Source organism: Eptatretus burgeri, chromosome 5, assembly GCF_056783735.1.
Source record: "Eptatretus burgeri isolate ZD-2024b chromosome 5, Ebu_testis_v1, whole genome shotgun sequence".
NCBI classification, from domain to species: Eukaryota; Metazoa; Chordata; class Myxini; order Myxiniformes; family Myxinidae; genus Eptatretus; species Eptatretus burgeri.
This window is the reverse complement of record NC_140965.1, coordinates 23,099,506-23,118,303: the sequence shown is the minus strand read 5'-3', so window position 1 is coordinate 23,118,303 and position 18,798 is coordinate 23,099,506. Positions and strand designations below refer to the sequence as shown.

General features: G+C 40.7%; 1 protein-coding gene across 2 annotated transcripts in view; it reads right to left on the bottom strand.

Annotated features, from left to right (window-relative positions):
* The window catches only part of MFSD2A (MFSD2 lysolipid transporter A, lysophospholipid), a 97,803-nt gene that overhangs the window by 14,499 nt on the left and 64,506 nt on the right, over nucleotides 1-18,798 (bottom strand). For both annotated transcript variants that reach the window (XM_085881080.1, XM_085881079.1), the window contains exons 10-12: nucleotides 7,502-7,585; nucleotides 5,126-5,238; nucleotides 4,891-5,034 (exon numbers count right to left, since the gene is read on the bottom strand). In XM_085881080.1, coding sequence (XP_085737206.1) covers nucleotides 4,891-5,034; nucleotides 5,126-5,238; nucleotides 7,502-7,585 — 341 coding nt within the window. The remainder of the gene's footprint in view (nucleotides 1-4,890; nucleotides 5,035-5,125; nucleotides 5,239-7,501; nucleotides 7,586-18,798) is intronic.

Below are 18,798 nucleotides of genomic sequence, written 5' to 3'. Positions count from 1 at the left end.
ACACAGGCATCATCCCAACTGACTGGAAGAGGGGCCTTGTTGTCCCTCTCTGGAAAGGGAAGGGTGATCGCCAAGACTGCAAAAACTACCGAGGGGTGACGCTGCTCTCAGTGCCGTGCAAGGTCTTTGCTCGGATAATTCTTGATAGGGTTTGCCACCATCTGCTTGAGCACCAGCGTCCAGAGCAGTCAGGCTTTACACCAAAGAGGTCAACGATTGACCGTATCCTTGCACTTCGTGTCCTCACCGAACGCAGACGAGAGTTTCGGCAGGGGCTGCTTGCAGCCTATGTTGATCTCTGTAAAGCGTTCGATTCAGTGAATCGGGATGTCCTCTGGAGGATTCTTGGTCTTCGTGGGGTGCCACCGAAACTGATCGATCTGATGTCTGAACTCTACTCTGGTACTGAGAGTGCTGTGAAGTGTGGTGGTACCATCTCTGACTTATTTCCAGTTGTTACTGGAGTTCGTCAGGGATGTGTACTTGCCCCCACACTTTTCAGCACTTGTATGGACTGGATTTTAGGGAGGATGTCGGAGAGATCAAGTTGCGGTGCATCGTTTGGCAATGTAAAGATCTCGGACCTTGATTTTGCAGATGATGCAGTCATCTTTGCGGAGACTTTAGACATCCTCTTGGGGGCCCTCGAGGTGCTGAATGAGGAGTCGGAGCCATTGGGATTACGGATTTCTTGGGTCAAAACTAAGATCCAGGCTTTCGGTGACATCTTGGATGCTGCTGTCCTGTCTGTGTCTGTTTGTGGTGAGGATGTTGAGATCGTGGAGAGATTCACTTACCTTGGCAGTGATATTCATGTCTCCGCAGGTTGTGAGCCGGAGGTCAATAGACGTCTGGGTCGGGCCTGGGGAGTCATGGATTCACTGGATCATGGGGTGTGGCGCTGCCGGTACCTGTGCGGGAGGACGAAAGTCCGAGTCTTCAGGTCCTTGGTACTTCCAGTCTTGCTCTATGGGTGCGAGACTTGGACTTTGACCAAGGATCTGAGACGGAGACTTAATTCCTTTGGTACCAGGTCTCTTCGGAGAATCCTTGGCTATCGCTGGTCGGATTTTGTGTCCAACGAGCGGTTGCTGAGAGAGACTCGGATGAGATTTGTTACCTGCATAGTCCGTGAGCGTCAGCTGCGGCTGTATGGACATGTGGCTCGTTTTCCTGACGCTGATCCTGCTCACCAGATTCTCTCAGCGAGGGAGTCTCATGAGTGGAGGAGGCCAGTGGGCCGACCACGTGCCTCATGGTTGCAGCAGGTTGACCATCATCTCAAGGAGATGGGGATGGGCCTGGCATCTGCCTGGGGGATGGCCAGACGGAGGCCCCTGGAGTACCGGCGGAAAGTGGACGCAGCGACGCGCTGTTCTGGCACATGCTCCCATACCTGACCTGACCTCTTCTTTTCCCCTTCTGAATGGGTAGCTCTCTGTGTCACATCCACACAACACATATGTGCACAGAAGTGTAGCTGCGACATCAAGAGGATTTTCTGGTACTTCTTGCTCAACACTTCTACCAGCTCATGAATAGGTAGGTATTGATTCTGCCGTTGTATCCAGAGTTCTTGCAATGTGTTCAAGCAGCAGAAGTGATATATACACAGCATAATTATGTCTGTATCTGTTGCATGCACAACAGCTCGATGGTGATCAAGATATTCCACACAATACGCAAGATGAGCAATAATCCTTGTGTCTGCCTCTTCATGTTCTTCACAAGGTAAGTCCAGAACTGAACTTGATGCTGATGTGATGGAAAGAGTGTGACCTTTGTTTTCCATCATACTACCAAGAATGATGGTCACTCCATCCGGAATAGCTTCAGGACTCTCACAAAGGGAAGTGCCAATGAAGTTCTGAAGATTTCCTTTATTTCTTGGATTCTTCATGAGTAAATTCCAGTCCGGAATTTCTAGACTCTTGGATGGTGAGAATTGTCTTGCCTGGTCTGTCTGGTTTCTCCTCTGCTGCTCATCACCCTTCAAAGTATGGCTATCATCAAAATCATACTGATCACCAATGATGTTGACACAGTTGCACATTTGAGGTTTCAACTGCAGGATACACCTGCTTGCGAAGATACAGCTGGGGAAGTTCACCAAATGTTTTCGCACCCATTTTTTGGTATTTATTTACAAATGCCATTGTGTCTACCAGATAAACTGTGTATAGGTCACTCTGTGGTAATGATGGCAGCTGTAAAACAACATCCTGCTCAGCTTCAGCAATTAGCACTGCCACGAAATCAGACTTGTTGCCTTTGTGCATTACAACCCCCTGTGCTAAGCGTGGATCAACCTCAAACAGGGATGATGGATAGTCTGTCCACTCATGGGAAAATGCAATCTGTCTTGTGACTGGGTCGGCATCTCGATAGAAACACAGCACACGTGTAGTTGCAGTCTCATCTTGATAGATCCTGATTAAACTCTGTTTCCTTGATGGGTTTGATTTCTTCTGTGAGGAGAAAGTTACCAGCTTCAGTGGTTCAATCTTAATAGAGACCACCTCTTCTGCTTTCATAATGGCTTCCATGCCCTTAGCTTGAGCATGGACCAAGTCTTTTGAAGCAGCCTTCTCACCAGTTGCTCTATTGAGCAGAACCACTTGGTTGTTACACTGGAATGGGTTTATCATCTGCTGGCATATCACTTTATTGATCTCCTCAACATGCATATGTTCTTCTGTTGCCTGCTTATGTGTTTCTCCATGATGAGTAGATTCCTGTTGGCCTAGATTAGCCATAGACTTTATGTTCTCTGATACAGCTGTGAGAAATGGTGCTGTTTTCACATATTTATCTCGAGCAGCTGGTGCCTGAGATATGCGTTTGAACAGAGATGTCTTCCCTTCATTGTTGTATGTCTGCTCCAGGGCCATGTCACTCCAAACACCATTGAATTTTCCTTTGGAAGAGTGAACTGTGAAGTACCCAACCTGGATCCAGCAAACCTTAACCGAACTGTGTTCAATAGAGTAAGAGGATTTTGGGGGTAGGGGTAACTTTGGTTGACAAAAATGTTAATTTTCTCTTTAAAAATTGATAGAACTCAATCAAATTTGCTGTTTTAATTAGCCATGGATACCATGTTCATATCACATTAAGAGAAATTAGTATTCTAATGCAGCATCTGCCTATGATGAGAAAAGTTCTAAAGGCCATCTTCAAAAAACGTTATTTTTAAGGCATTTTTCACAAAATTATGTACTTTTACGAGGTTTACTTCCACAAAGGCAATTTTTTTTTGTCATTTTACAATGCACTGATTGAATTCTTACATTTAGTTCACATTTATTTTTCATGAATGTGATTTTTTAATTTTTTTAGAAATTTTATTGACAATTGCTGTTTTATCAAATTTTTCAAATCTTCCTCAAACAAAAACGGCCGCCAAAATTTTTCGCAAGAGCTTATGAATTGCCAACATTGGTTTTCATGAACTGCAAACATATATCTAAACATCCTGGGGGTGTAAAATTTTATAGCAGAGGCTGTAAGGTCCAACCCTAAAACAGCCTCGTACACAGGTTGGCTCCCGGACTACAGGGACACAAATTTGACAATTCGACAAAAGAAGGTATGTTGCAGCACAGAAAAATGGACAAAAACATAAAGAGCAACACAAGAATTAAAAGAAAGTTCAGTAAAACACATTGTACCTGGTCTAGGAAACTTTGCTTTGTTGAGCTAGAGGAAGGAACTCTCGAATCGGCCACACACGTGGAGCTACTCGGAACAGGAAGTTTACTTTGAAGTCATGATTTCAGTTTCCCATTTATAAATGATTATATATTGTTCATCATCACCAAAGTAAAGAATCATATTGCTCCATGTCTGAGCTCAAACAAAGACGTGTAAGTTGATGAGTCACATAGTCAGAACCGGAAGGACAATACTCGAGTTAGAACCTGGGACTTGTGGTTTTTCAAATGCCGCAAACTGTGTGTTACAATTCCGTCATGCTGCTGGTGATTCAATCACCATCCGACAGAGGCATTTTAATGACTCGGTCATGACACTAATCATCAAAACAAATCCATAATGCACAAGGTCAAACTTTGGAAGCGGTTTCCGCAAATGGGGTCTCTGTACCAATCAACGCAGGCGCAGTGCTAACCCTGAAGTGTTTGGATAAAGGCCTCGAAAAGAGTTTGCTGTCGAGCATCTTTGAAAGCAAATTTCATCACAGACGTTTTATAGAAAAGTTTTGTTTCTGGGTGGTAGGCAGGGACAATCTCATTGGCTAGCAATCTTCAAGACATGACATTGATGGCTACTCGTACTACTACTACTACTACTACTACTACTACTACTACTACTACTACTACTACTACTACTACTACTACTACTACTACTACTACTACTACTACATTAATGGCTCCAAATAATCTCAGCTTCTTATGGGATTGGCCATGGCTCATAGGTGATGTACACTTGGTTTAAGTCTTTCACGGATTGGCTGGCAAGGCCTGATGTTTGACTGAAGGTGACTTCGACAGGAATTTACAATTTGTTGAGGGTGCAGGTGATAATTTGCCTACTCTGTGCAAAAGACAATGTACGATCTTTAACATAAACCATCTAATGCAAGCAGATAGGTTCTGAGCTGAACATCCATCCAAGGGGCGGTGCACTTTGTTATGTAACACATTACCTGCAAAGTGCCAATGTGACAGAGAATCCAACTCGGACGAAACAACTGAAAGATAAGTACGCTATCTCTGTTCCATCCTGTTGTACAAAACCCATTGAGAAAAAAAAAAAAAAAAACAACCTACGATTCACAGAAATGACAACGTCGGTGAAGGGTGTTGCATGTGAGTTTTACGGTGAAACTTGTGTATGCAAAGTTTTATGGTGAAGACCCCAGGTACTCACTCAAGGCTCAGCGTTGAGATGCCCAGAGAAATCCCAGAAGCAAACTTGAGGAAGAAAACGTAGAAGGAATAAAATATGGCTTCATGACCCGTGTATTCAGGATATTTCAGGATGAAGTCATCCACAACATCTGGCAGCATTGACCTGCCATGACCAACCACGGTTAGAAAAAAAAATTGGAGATGGCTGTTGCTTTTTTTGTCATGGCAGAAGTTGACTAATGTTTTCTGCTCACCAGGGTAGCAAGAATGCAGCTGACACACTGAATCCAGAAGACATTGCGATGAAGTAGAGCATGGTGAGGTTGGATGGAATGATAATAATCAATACCAGAAACGGAATGGCCCACTGGTGATGAAGAAGGCCAAGACATGCACATGAAAGGAGAGGAGGAGAAAAGTCATGGTTTAGTGCGTTTTAATGAGACCATACACCATCCTATTCCCAGAGTATCAATTGTTTTAAAAAAAATAAAGGATGTACTAGTAATAATTTTTACATATAGTTTTGGATTGACAATACGTAAACTCTTAACGGCAATGGTAACGCATTTCAAGGTTGGCAATAAACGATAAAACATTCATTGTTTTTAGATCATGCTTTATTTCTTAAAAGTGTACTCTGGAAGAATACTCCAGTGGTCGTCAAAACTTGCATTGGAGGACATCTATTTATTACATATGCAAATATTGTGGGATTATTTGACCATGCCACCTTCCTTTGATGTTCAAAATTTTTCTTTTCTCTCCCTTTAGCCACAAATATCTTCCCCCTTCTCTCTGCATTCCTCCCAACACTCGATTAGCCTCCTTTCATTTTCTTTTTTTATTTTTTATTTTTCAATACAGCCCCATCCTGGAGTGTACAAAAACATGGCACTGCATTGGAGAAGTGGTTGACGTGATGCGCTTCTGGAAAAGCTATATTATTGTTATATTGTCTGGTAGTAGAATTATTAATGTAAGACCAATGAAAAGGAGAATTTTTTTCTGGTCAAGGAAATTTCTCATTTTTTTTTTGTTTAAAAAGTACCAGGTGAGCCTCGATAGTTTTAATTGTTTTTTTTTTTTTAATAAAATTTCCCGAAATCCAGTGAATTGTTAATCGTGAACGAGAATGGGAAAATGATGAATCGCAAGGTATAATGCGAGTTGAGACAGCTGTGTTTTGAATGGCCACAGCTAGTACGGAACAGGGTACTGGTGAATTCAGCCAATCAAACACGAATGAAAACACACAAGTTTGGCACAACAACAGGCAAGAAGAGTCCCCCCCCCCTTCATCTTTGTTTGTGGAGACTACAGTCTGCCAACATACTATAAACGTATTGTAATTTGATTTTTGCTGCGATGTTTGCAGCCAAAATGTTCATCAAATTGCACAGATCTGCCATTAGGCATGCTTTGATAACATTTTTACAAAATGTGAATATTGTAACCGAACATATTAAATTCGGTTACAGTATTTAGAAACAATGTGGTTTCGGACTCAAAACAATTGGAGAGAAAAAAAAAAACATAGATTTCCTCTATCTTGGTGCACCTTGTATCAATAACAGCTCAGAGATAAACCCAAATTTGATGAGGGTCAGGTCGATCTGTTTCACCATATGATCTTGACAATTTATTACAAGGTTGTGGCCACGGCGAAGAACGATTTGCATGAAGGCTCAGCTTAGTTTTCCAACTGAATAAACAAACTTCTCAATAGTGATCCTATGATGTATCAATACAGAATGAATCACAGTTTATCCATCGGAGGGCAATCCAATGAAAAGAGTATTACTGGCCCAAAACCACAGTGGGTTAGCACAACCTCCATTTATTTTACTTCGATGTGGAAGTGCAAGGTCCAAACACATGGACTGCCTGACCTACGACTACAGGCCGTTAATCCCAAACCAAGTTTAATTCCCTGAATCCCACGGCATTTGTTCACAGTTGGCGCAAGTACAGTGACAACAATTCGACAACTAATAGACTTATAGAATATTGTAAGTTCAAGGCCGTAAAGTCAAAGAAAAATTAAAATGTCCAATTTCCATAATCATTTATAAGCATTAATGATATTAATTTGCAAAATAATAAGTTTTCCCAGCATTTTAGTGGTCGTAAGTTTTAAAGCAGGATATTAGAGTTTGTCGCAAGCATCTTTGTGAGCTTTCTGTGTTTGGAGTATCAACTTCGATAAAGCTGAATAAAAATTAAAATTTCCATTCTGATGCAGTGCCGGCGAGGAAAGCTGCATGATGGAGCTCGGTGTCCGTCTGCATTTAGATTGTCAATGTTCACTATATCAAGGTATCTGCCAAAAAGAGTAGGTCATTGTGTACCAGTACCACAGACAAAATGCCTGCTTTGGCCTCGCCGCATCCTGAGTGTTACGCTCTAGATATGGCACATGTTCGATGGAACAAACGGCCTCCTCTGTGCCGATATCACATTGTTAAACTTTAAGAGTCATTTACAATTTAGGATCATAAACACCGGGTGACAGTATAAATCCCAACAAGCAATGTTCCAATAACGTGTGGCATGGAAGATCTTGGTGTGTACAAAATCTTAACTTTTCCCAATAAACTTCCAATCCGGAATCACTGTGGTTTCCTCACCAGCATGCCAACAAACATTGCAGTTTTCTTCCCAAATCTTCCGAGAAACCACTGCCAGAAAGGGATTCCAAGTGCAGCCATTACCTATGTCAGAAAAAGAGATGTGAAAAACATAACTACTTCATCGCTGCCATCCACAATCATCGTTTATTATTTTGCAATGCAACATTGCGACAACAACTCCGAGGTGAAATATATACAAGCTTGAAGAACAGATATATAGTAATAATTACAAATGGGAATAATGTCAAAACAGTACAATACCGACACAAAATAAAGGGAATATTGAAGAGCCTGACACGAAATGAAAAGCCGTGATTTCTACATAAAGCCGGAGGAGATGACAAAGTCCGTAACTGGAGATGTTTCGGAATGCAATCAGTGATGTAGAGCTCACAATTGTCTTCATCCTTGAGTTATAAATTATATATATATATTTTTTTCTGAAATGTGACAAAGAATGATTTGTTTGATGTTCCATCTTTTCTTAAGCCTCTGAATGCCTTTTATTAACCTTTGGAATTGCAGATCACGTGCGAGTTATGATCAAAAGGTGCACAGACCGTTGGTATCAGATTAAATATAACATTTGCTGGATAGTAGCCAATCAGAATTATTTGCATGTTTTCTTCAATCATAGAAAATGTACAGACCCACACAAAGGTTGGAGAACAAGAGCATGTATTGTCTTCTTCAGTTTGTGTTCGCATGTCACTGATTTCTCTTGTTACTTTTCCAAGTTTTCATTTTTACAAGTTTGAGCAACCAATCAGGATCAGGTTATTTAGGCTTTGTTAGTAAAGCACCAAGAAGATTGTTGTTAGTTAAGGTTACATCATAAATAAACAGTCATAAATACATGAACACTGGAAAAGAGGGAAACACACCAGCCACGGGGTACATGGATAAATAATTAATAGAAGAATGGTTGAGAGTAAGAAACACCCAGAAAAAAAAAAACACCTGAGCCCAGAAATTGACGTTTTACACCTTTAGAAAAAAAATAAATAAAATAAACTCCGGAATGTAACATGGCAATGATGGGCCAAATGGCCTTCTCATTTCCTTGTTTGAGGTCGTACAGGATTGTGCGACCGCCCTTTCCACCGAGTCCCATGGAATCTGTGAAAACTTTGTATATTCATTACCTCCGTCAGTGAAGGTGGATGGAGGTTATGTTTTCACCCCTGTCTGTCTCTCTGTCTATTTTCTTGTTTGTGAACAAAATAGCTCAATAAGTTGTAGACGGATTCGGATGAAACTTGGTGGGCAGGTTGGGTATGTGACAAGGAAGAATTGCTTCGATTTTGGTGAAGATCTGAATCCGGATCCAGATTATAGAGCTAAAACGATATACAGCACAATATCTCAAAACGTTGTGGATGGGTTATGACAAAACTTTGTGGATGAGTTGGTTGGGTGACAAGAACAAGCCGATTAAATTTTAGTTCAGGTCCGAATCCAGACCTGGCCTAAACTATCAGTGGGATACAAAACGTGAACTAATCAGCTTGGCGGAGGAACACGCTCTCCCGAGTGCCCTTCCAGTTTGCTTGTTCGTCTTTCTGAACAAAATATCTTAAAACGTTTTGGACGGATTCGGACAAAAGTTGGTGGACAGGTTGGGTATGTGACAAGGAAGAATTGTTGAAATTTTGGTAAAGATCCAAATCTGGATCTGGACAAATTTATTCATGCAATGTGCTTACACATCTTATAGAGTACATTTGTAGCCCACTGGGTCCATTTGTCCATCTTCGGGCACATGCTCTTGTAGGCCTCATTCAGATCTGTTCATCGTTTCCTCTGATTCCTCATTTCCTTACTCGTTACCCCGATGCCCCACCATCGACATATTGCCTTTTCCTCCTCTATCACTTTACTTAATCATATAACTAAATCAAGGTTCTTGAAAGAGTAAACAAACAAAACCAAATTTAAAAAAACAATAAATAATACGACTGCATAATTTATATTCCGAATCATCTATTTCCTGGAATGATAAGTTTTATAACTTCTCCCATAAATATGTTTCCCACTCCTTCCTTAAGTTTATCATACAAATAATTGGTTGTTGAATTCATTGACCTGATATGCACATCCTGTTCAAATTTCAAGTCAATCAGATGAAAATTGAGGATTTTAGAAATTCCACACAAAATTGTTGACCTTTGGCCAATGTTGACCTCAAAAATAATTGGTGCTTGGATTCAGTTGGCCGATATGAAAATCCTGTTCAAATTTGAAGTCAATCAGATGAAAATTGGCAATTTTATAAATTTTGCCATATGTTGATCTTTAGGACTATGTTGACCTCAAAAATAGTTGGTGGTTGAATTCAGTGACCTAATATGCAAATCCTCTTCAAATTTCAAGTTAATCAAATGAAAATTGACAATTTTAGAAATTTGGAACAGTTGATCATTGACATATAATGACCGTTTGACCTCAAAAATAAATAGGATTCTGTCAGACCACCAACTCCACCATTTTGGTGAAGTTTCGTGAAGATTGGTTTAAAATTGTAACCTATAGGCGATTAAAGGTGAGTGGACAGACAAACAAATGGAACAGATCAACATACTAGTCCATCCATCCATCCCATACTCTGGACAGAGCGTTGGTGCGACCAAAGCTGTCTCCTGGGCTATTGGGCACAATCCAGGACAGGTTGGCACTCCAACACAGTGTCCTCAAATGGCTCAATCATCCCAGCAAGCTGGTACTCACTTTGCCGACCTCGGAAGGATGACAGGCTCTCAACCCCACCTGGTATTAATTCAACAGCCAAGCGGGATTTGAACTCAGGACCCTAGGATCCCAAGACCGCCACCCAAACCATTAAGCCAACACCAGGTATGACATCCTAACACTCGACAAAATTACTTTTTGCCAATTAACAAACAAAGAAATGAAAAATCACTCACAGAGTGACACTTGGCAACACAGAACAAAGGAGAATGGCACTCTGAAGAGTGCATACGTCAGTTAAAAAGCTAGATGTTGTGGTATTTGTGGATAAACATGAGTATATGCCACTGCGTGAACGATGAAAATCGACTGTTATATGTTATAAGTGGTCGGAGGATGCATCAGTGAATTGTATTATGTAAACTGCTTGGTGTAATGAGGTGGACATGTTGGGTGTGTGGCTTGGAAGAATTCATACAATTTTGGTGAAGTCCAAAATTTTTTTAAGTGATTCTTCACCATTGATAGGGCAAAACCGATAAATAAATAGCATGATATCTCAAAAAGTTGTTGACAGACATGGAAGAAACTTGATGGACAGGTTGGGTGTGTGACAAGGACAAATTGATTTGATTTTGGTGAAGATCCAAATCCTGATGAAATCAGATGAGCGGTTTTCCATTTATTACAAAAAACATTTTCTTCAAGATGGCCGCCCCAGTCGGCCATCTTGGATCCGGCCACGCCCAAAATCAATATGGTTCTTCGTTTTCAGGTGGTACATGTGTGACTCAAATTTCAAATCGATATGGCGAAAAGTTTATGAGTTATCGCACTCACAGCTATAAATGTTGACGCCCGGACGGACGGACGGACGGACATCTGGACGACCTGGGTGACAACAATATCCCCCTTCCGCCACGCGGTGGGGGATAAAAAGTGATTCTTCACCATTTAGAGACGGGGTTAAAAATGATATACAACACAATACAGTATCTCAAAAAGTTATTGGGCTTGATATGTTCCGCTGGATCAGGCATTGCGTGGTGGAGGTATGCGCTTTACCGAGTGCCCTTCTAATTTTGACTGTGGATGGCAGCATTGTTTTGTAAACTGCCTGGTGAGGTTCGTGAAAATGCCAGAATGTTCTAAGATGAAGGTTCCAGTGTGGACGAGAATCGCATTTGCGAGAAGGCACGAGGTCATTCTGTGATACCATATAAACCCGTGAGAGGGAGGTGGAGAGAGACTGGTGACGTGACGAGCCCATGCGTTCCGATCGTCCCCATACTCGATTAAACTATGGCGAGTGAATGAGGTATTCATGTTCAGAGTGGTTGTTAATGCGTGGGGCTGATTATAATCAGGTTGATAAAAAAACTCATTGAGATTGTGTATCGGGAAAGAATTCCTTTGAGCTCTTCAATCATCCTGAACGGGCCAGCGCACGAGAGAGAAAGATGTGACAGGACTCGATGGTTTGACAGTCCCGGAGGACGAGGTTAACACACGTGAGGTGAGTTGAGTGAGTTGAGCTGGCAAGACAGGGACACTGGGAGGAAACAACTCAATGTGGGAATCATTGTTGAACATTGTGGGTAATGGTGAACTTCCGCATTTAACTTTGTATCTGTATATTTGAAATACAAGTTTCAAAAGCGTGATGCTGTTGATGTGGTCACTGGAACGTCACTCAAAATTCCCAGACCCCAACTGACAAGGATCCATTTGATTGGTTACCGACTGGTACAATCATTCATACTCATGAAGTGAAAACCCTGAATTGCAGTCATTACAGAACAAGCTGGGTTCGGCATCACGAAAGGAGAAAAGGAAATCCTTCGGTGTATACCCTGACAGCATACCTCCGCCAGACTAAACAATTTATGTTTTGTATTCCAATGATGGGCTGTACCTGACTAAAAAATCGACTTGGCATAGTCTTCTCACCTTAACCAAATCATTCACCTAGTTTTGGCACAATATGTCCACAAGTGTTTGAGATATCATGACATATATATATATTTAGTTTTTGGCCATATCTCTCAATTTTAGAAATTAGGCCTACATCGATCTTTTGACATCAAAAATAATTGGTTGTTGAATTCAGTGACCCGATAAGCAAATCCTGTTCAAATTTCAACTTGGATGAAAATTGAGCATTGTAGAAATTCCAACAAAATTGTTGACCTTTACCCTATGTTGATCTTAAAAATAATTGGTAGTTGAATTCAATGCTGAAATGTGCAAATCCTGTTCAAATTTCAAGTCAATAGGATGAAAATTGAGGATTGTAGAAATTCCACCGAAGTTGTTGACCTTTACCCTATGTTGCCATTTTGGCCGATGTTGACCTCAAAAATAATTAGTGTTTGAATTCAGTGACCCGATATGAAAATGCTGTCCAAATTTCAAGTCAATTGGATGAAAATTGACCTCGGCCAATGATGACCTCGTGTCGATCGACCATCGCAAGGACGGTACTTACAATCTCCGAAAGTTTCTGAACGACTGGCCGAGTGATTTGGGCTGTCGGTGAGCAAACAAACAAACAAACAAACTAACGGAACAGATCAACATACTTGGCAAACAAAAAAATTTGTCAACTCACAAACAAACAGACAGACAGGGGTGAAAACATAACCTCCATCCACCTTTGGTGGCATAGGTAATAATAATGATGGTGAAGCAGATTATGTAGAACCAGTACCAAGTAGGCCTACCTTTTGTTTACTTTGTAAGTTGGCAATTTTGTGTTGTAATGGGTGCTCATTGTCACCGTCATCGATGCTTCGATAGCATTGATTCTGCCATCGATTTAAAATTACATGAAGTGAATCCAAATCATTTGGCAATGACTTCCTGTAATTAAATTGTAAAGCCATAAACGTATTTACAGGAAGTAGTTTATCATTTGCGCAATGTTCACGCCGAAGATGCTATTTGTCAAACAATGCGGCATGCTATCTTGATCGTAAATACTGATGGACATTGAATAACTACTCATCAAACAAACCAAACTCAAGGCTCAATACATCCAACAAACCTCGGAGATAATTGTGAAAATTGTTTCAAAAAAAAAAAGTTTACTTCTCAAATCAATCTTTTAACTTGGATTCTTATTTATTAATTTAACAAATAACTATAAATGGCTTGCCTGCTTGGCACGTTTAGCGTTACAATCTGAACTAATGGCTCGTGATGCTCAGGGCCTGGCAGGATGACACTCGCCTCTGCGCTGTCTAGCCTGGGTTTGAATCCCTCCCCAGCTATAAACTGCCATCCCAGTGGTGCTCATGGAGATTGAGACATCAATGCGAGTGCCACCCCCTCGATAGGTGTAAACTGGCGTCCCGCCTGCTAGCATTAGTTGGTCAACGTTAAAGATCCCACGGTGTCCTTCGCAAAGAGTGGTTGAGCAATCGCCGGCTCCCTGGCCCAAATTCCTGCTCTGACTAAGAGGAGGCACTGCATCGATGGCACAGCCATGCTCCCAGCAACGACGCAAACCCGCAGCCACATTCCGTGTGCAAAGGAATAGAATGATACTTCGAACCCAAACTTAAATCACATATATGATGCATTTATTAATCGTTTGTTGATGTCAAGTTTTTTTTTACTATTGAACATATACATCGACATACTATTGTATGTTATTTATTTAATATCTTGTTCAAAGCATGGCATCTGGATCAAAGGTCCACAAAGTACAGCATTTCAAGGATTGAATGCTTACTGCCAACTACAGCATTACAAATTTTTTGATAATGCACACTCGGGAACTGGACATCTCAGATCAGAGGCAAGCTCACGGACAAAGAAGATAATCTGGCAATGTTCTTGTAACTTGTTATTACCCCACGCACGCGAAGCGAAAAGTGGGGTTAAGCAATTGGTTCACTTCTGTCTGTTCATCCGTTGATCCACAAACGTCAGTTTATGATCCCGGACCAAGTTATTTGGATTGAATGTTATATTTTGAACACAAATCGGAAAACAAACCTGCAGTTTATCACTACTTTGTCTCTGAATTCATCCCGATCGTGCATACACAGGTAAGAGCGATATATTTTTTTACTGTCTGCCTTTATAGCAGTCAAGCAAATTGAAAATCATTCCAAACAGAAACCTTACTGGTTTTAAGGACGTTATAAAGGACACAAACAACAGGCGTGAACAACTCATGTAATCTTATATATTATTTCCGAGTTTGTGGTTTCGTGTCGCGCTATCTTCGACTTTGTTCTGCGCTCGAGTAACGTGATATTCGGCTTACATTATCTCAAAGACCACATGAGGTGCATGGTACAAAAAAAGTAAATAATATGGTTCTGAAACAGTGAAATCGTATTCCACTTACTGCATTAAAGTAAAATTACTACTGATACTCTGCATCAGTTCCTTTCTCAAACACACCCACCCCAACATGTCGCGCAGAGCGCGGGTTATGCTAGTGTGTTAAAATAAGGTGGAGTTAAGACAATGCATCAATGGCGGTAAACTTCCAAAATTAATTTTTGTCAAATGAGCTTTACAATTTTCATTGTATTTCATTACAATTGAACCTTCACTGTTGGACACAAATCACCTTCTTATTGCTTCCAAAAACCTCCAGTTTCACAGTACTTGGACATGTTATATCAGGTTGTGTACAGGACTGCATCAACGGAGCTGAAATTTTGCAATTTCTCAAAATATGACCATTAAAATCTTCTTTTTGCTTTTCTTCATTTCAATTGAATTACAAACCTGAACACTGCATGAGGTAAGGTGTTCTATGAACTCTCGAGTTGAACTTGTGTTCGGTGCAGCAAAAGGAAATGCATGCAGAAGAATAGCGACTAATGATAATACAAATGGACTGAAGTCACGTTTCACTTAAAGTCTTAAACAAACATTTACTTCAGTCTACTAACCAAGGCTCGTCAAGTAGCAAGGACCTTTTAAAGCCAATGTTAAAGTAGACTCTGTCTTCATAATTCAAAACGCTTTACAATGTGAGCGTTACAATGACCTCGCTTCTGTCCTCGCTCCTCGTGCTCTCTCGTCCCCATGTCCTCTCCCAGCCAGCCCACGTCACATGCATCATTACAGGACCCCTCTCACGTGATCACACTCCCCAATTCGAAGCTGAACCCTCACCTCCATCCCTCTATTCTGTGATCCATGGAATCGACGCTTTGTATCTGTTGTCTCGTACTCCTCGCTCTCTCCAGTCCTTCAAGAATGCTTCCCATCGGCACCTTTATCTCATATCCATCCCTGCTCTGTTACACTCTCGCTACCCACCCCCCCTCCCCCCATCCCCAAACCTCCCTCTTCCTTTCTGCCACCCATCCACTAAAGTGCAATGTTTGTCTCCCTGTGTTGCTTCGATCCTCAGTCTGAAGTTTCATCTATATTTACAAAAATCCCTGATATTGTAGTTATAAAGTAGAACAGAGCGCTGTAATCGTTTTCATTGCAACAAATGCCCCTTTTTGTGGATTATAGTTTTTAATGAACACATTTGAACACGACACCATCCATCTATCCATCCATTGGGACCATACTCTGTGCAGAGCGTTGGTGCTGCGTAAGCAGTCTCCTTGGCTATCGGGTACAATCCGACACAGGATACCAGCAAGCTGGCATTCATTTTGCCAACCTTGGAAGGATGACAGGCAGAGTCAACCCCATCTGGTATTAATTCAACAGACAAGGGGGAATTGAACTCAGGATCCTAGGACCCATAGCCCACCGCCTTAAACATTAAGTCAACACCCGGCACACAACACCCATGAATTGTGAAATGAATTTTTTGGGGAAAAAGAAATAAATGAATGCAGTAATTTTGCATCATAGAACTGCTCAAAATTACATGTAGAACTGTTTTTTTTTTGTTTTTTTTAAAGAGATTTGGGAGAGGTCGCCCCGCTGCGTTGTACACTCGTACACCCTGAATGCGTGGGAATGCTCTTATGTATGAGGGGCGTCCTCATATGGAAACAACCACTGAGAACATACCAGTTTGAAGCAATTGTATTAAAACAAAAACAAAAAAAACTGTAAAATAATAAGATACTTTTCTTTTGGAAAAGGCGGCTGTTAGAGATGTGGGTGTAAGAGATGAGGAAACTTGGCACTCATAAGAGGAACAAAAGTTCAAAGGAAGTCTTATCGAAGAAGAACGATGTGCTTCATACCACAAAAGTGAAGAAACAGAACCTTGCTTAACTTTTCCCATTTCATTGCACATAATTCAAAACGCACAGTTGCCAAGACAGAGGTATTTTTGCAGCGACGTAACTCTCGAAACATTGGTCTGTATTATAATCGGTCGAACTTTTGACGTCAAATTAAGCAAAGTGGGCTGGACACCTCCTCGGGAGTGGAAATGGTAGCTTCTCGAAGAGTGACCTAAAATAACCCGGCCCACACAACCTCACGTCACCCGGGGTGTTTTTGAAGGAGCTTGCCACTGATTGGGCAAAAGGGGATCAGACCATCAGCTGATGAGGTGGGGCGATGATGCGATGCCTGAGCTCTTCCCCCTCAACCCCACGCCCTTTCCGCTGGCTTAAACTTGAGAATTGGGAAAGGATGGGATGGGGGCAGGCTTCAGCATGCCTTCAAACTGATGGGATTTCCATTGTTGGAATGAAACCAATGGCATCAGCATCAGGAGTGTACAGGGAGAGATGGGCATGATTCTCAATCTCTCAGCGAAACAACTTGCACCTTCAGGTTTTACGTCCTATACTGCGTGTAAGGAAACACGATGGAAGTAAATGGGATAGACAACAGGTCAGATATGGTAATTTTGGAATGCCTTTACAAAGGAAAATTGAACCTATACTAATGGGGAACTAATGCTGTCGTCGAGACTTGTTATCATGAACCTAAGTGACCCTTTAGAAGGACAGAGTCCATGAAATTAATAAATATATCACTTGTGTATATGCCATTGTTTGAATCGGATGGAGACTGTGGCTCGGGGGTAAGGAGGAGTGGCGGAGTGGGGGTGGGGATGGGGGGAGGAGAATAGGGAAGGGAGGTGAAGGCTAAAATTTGGCCCAAGTACAGCTGCTGTCTATTATTTTTTGCTTTGGACTTTGTAAGCTGATTGTCCTGTTAAGCATGTTCAATATTTGGCACAAAGCATCTTCATTCAGCCAAATTCAACATCCGGCACAATACTGTACATAATACTGTATACAATACTACAATATTCAGCACAATACCGTATACAATACTACAATATTCAGCACAATATCGCATACAATTCAACAATATTCGGCACAAAGCATCTTTATTCAGCCAAATTCAACATCCGGCACAATACTGTACACAATACTACAATACTGTACACAATACCATATTCGGCACAATACCGTATTCAATACTACAATATTCAGCTCAATACTGGACACAATACTACAATATTCGGCACAATTATAAACACAATACCATATACAATACTATATTCGGCACAATACCGTATTTAATACGACAATATTCAGCACAAGACTGAACACAATACTACAATATTCAGCACAATACTGAACACAATACCATATACAAAACTATATTTGGCACAATACCGTATTCAATACTACAATACTCAGCACAATACTGAACACGATACTACTATATTCAGCACAATACTGAACACAATAATACAATATTCAGCACAATACTGAACACAATAATACAATATTCAGCACAATACTGAATGCAATACTACAATATTCGGCACAATACTAAACACAATACCATATACAAAACTATATTCGGCACAATACCGTATTCAATACTACAATATTCAGCACAATACTGAACACGATACTACTATATTCAGCACAATACTGAACACAATAATACAATATTCAGCACAATACGACAATATTCAGTACAATACTGAACACAATACTACAATATTCAGTACAATACTGAACACAATACTACTATATTCAGCACAATGCTGAACACGATACTACAATATTCGGGACAATACTGAACACGATACTACAATATTCAGTACAATACTGAACACAATAATACAATATTCAGCACAATACTGAACACAATACTACAATATTACTATATTCAGCACAATGCTGAACACGATACTACAATATTCGGGACAATACTGAACACAATATTCAGCACAATACTGAACACAATACTACAATATTCAGTACAATACTGAACACAATACTACTATATTCAGTACAATACTGAACACAATACTACTATATTCAGCACAATGCTGAACACGATACTACAATATTCGGGACAATACTGAACACGATACTACAATATTCAGTACAATACTGAACACAATAATACAATATTCAGCACAATACTGAACACAATACTACAATATTCAGTACAATACTGAACACAATACTACTATATTCAGCACAATGCTGAACACGATACTACAATATTCAGCACAATACTGAACACAATAATACAATATTCAGCGCAATACTGAACACAATACGACAATATTCAGTACAATACTGAACACAATACTACAATATTCAGCACAATACTGAACACAATAATACAATATTCAGCACAATACTGAACACAATACAACAATATTCAGCGCAATACTG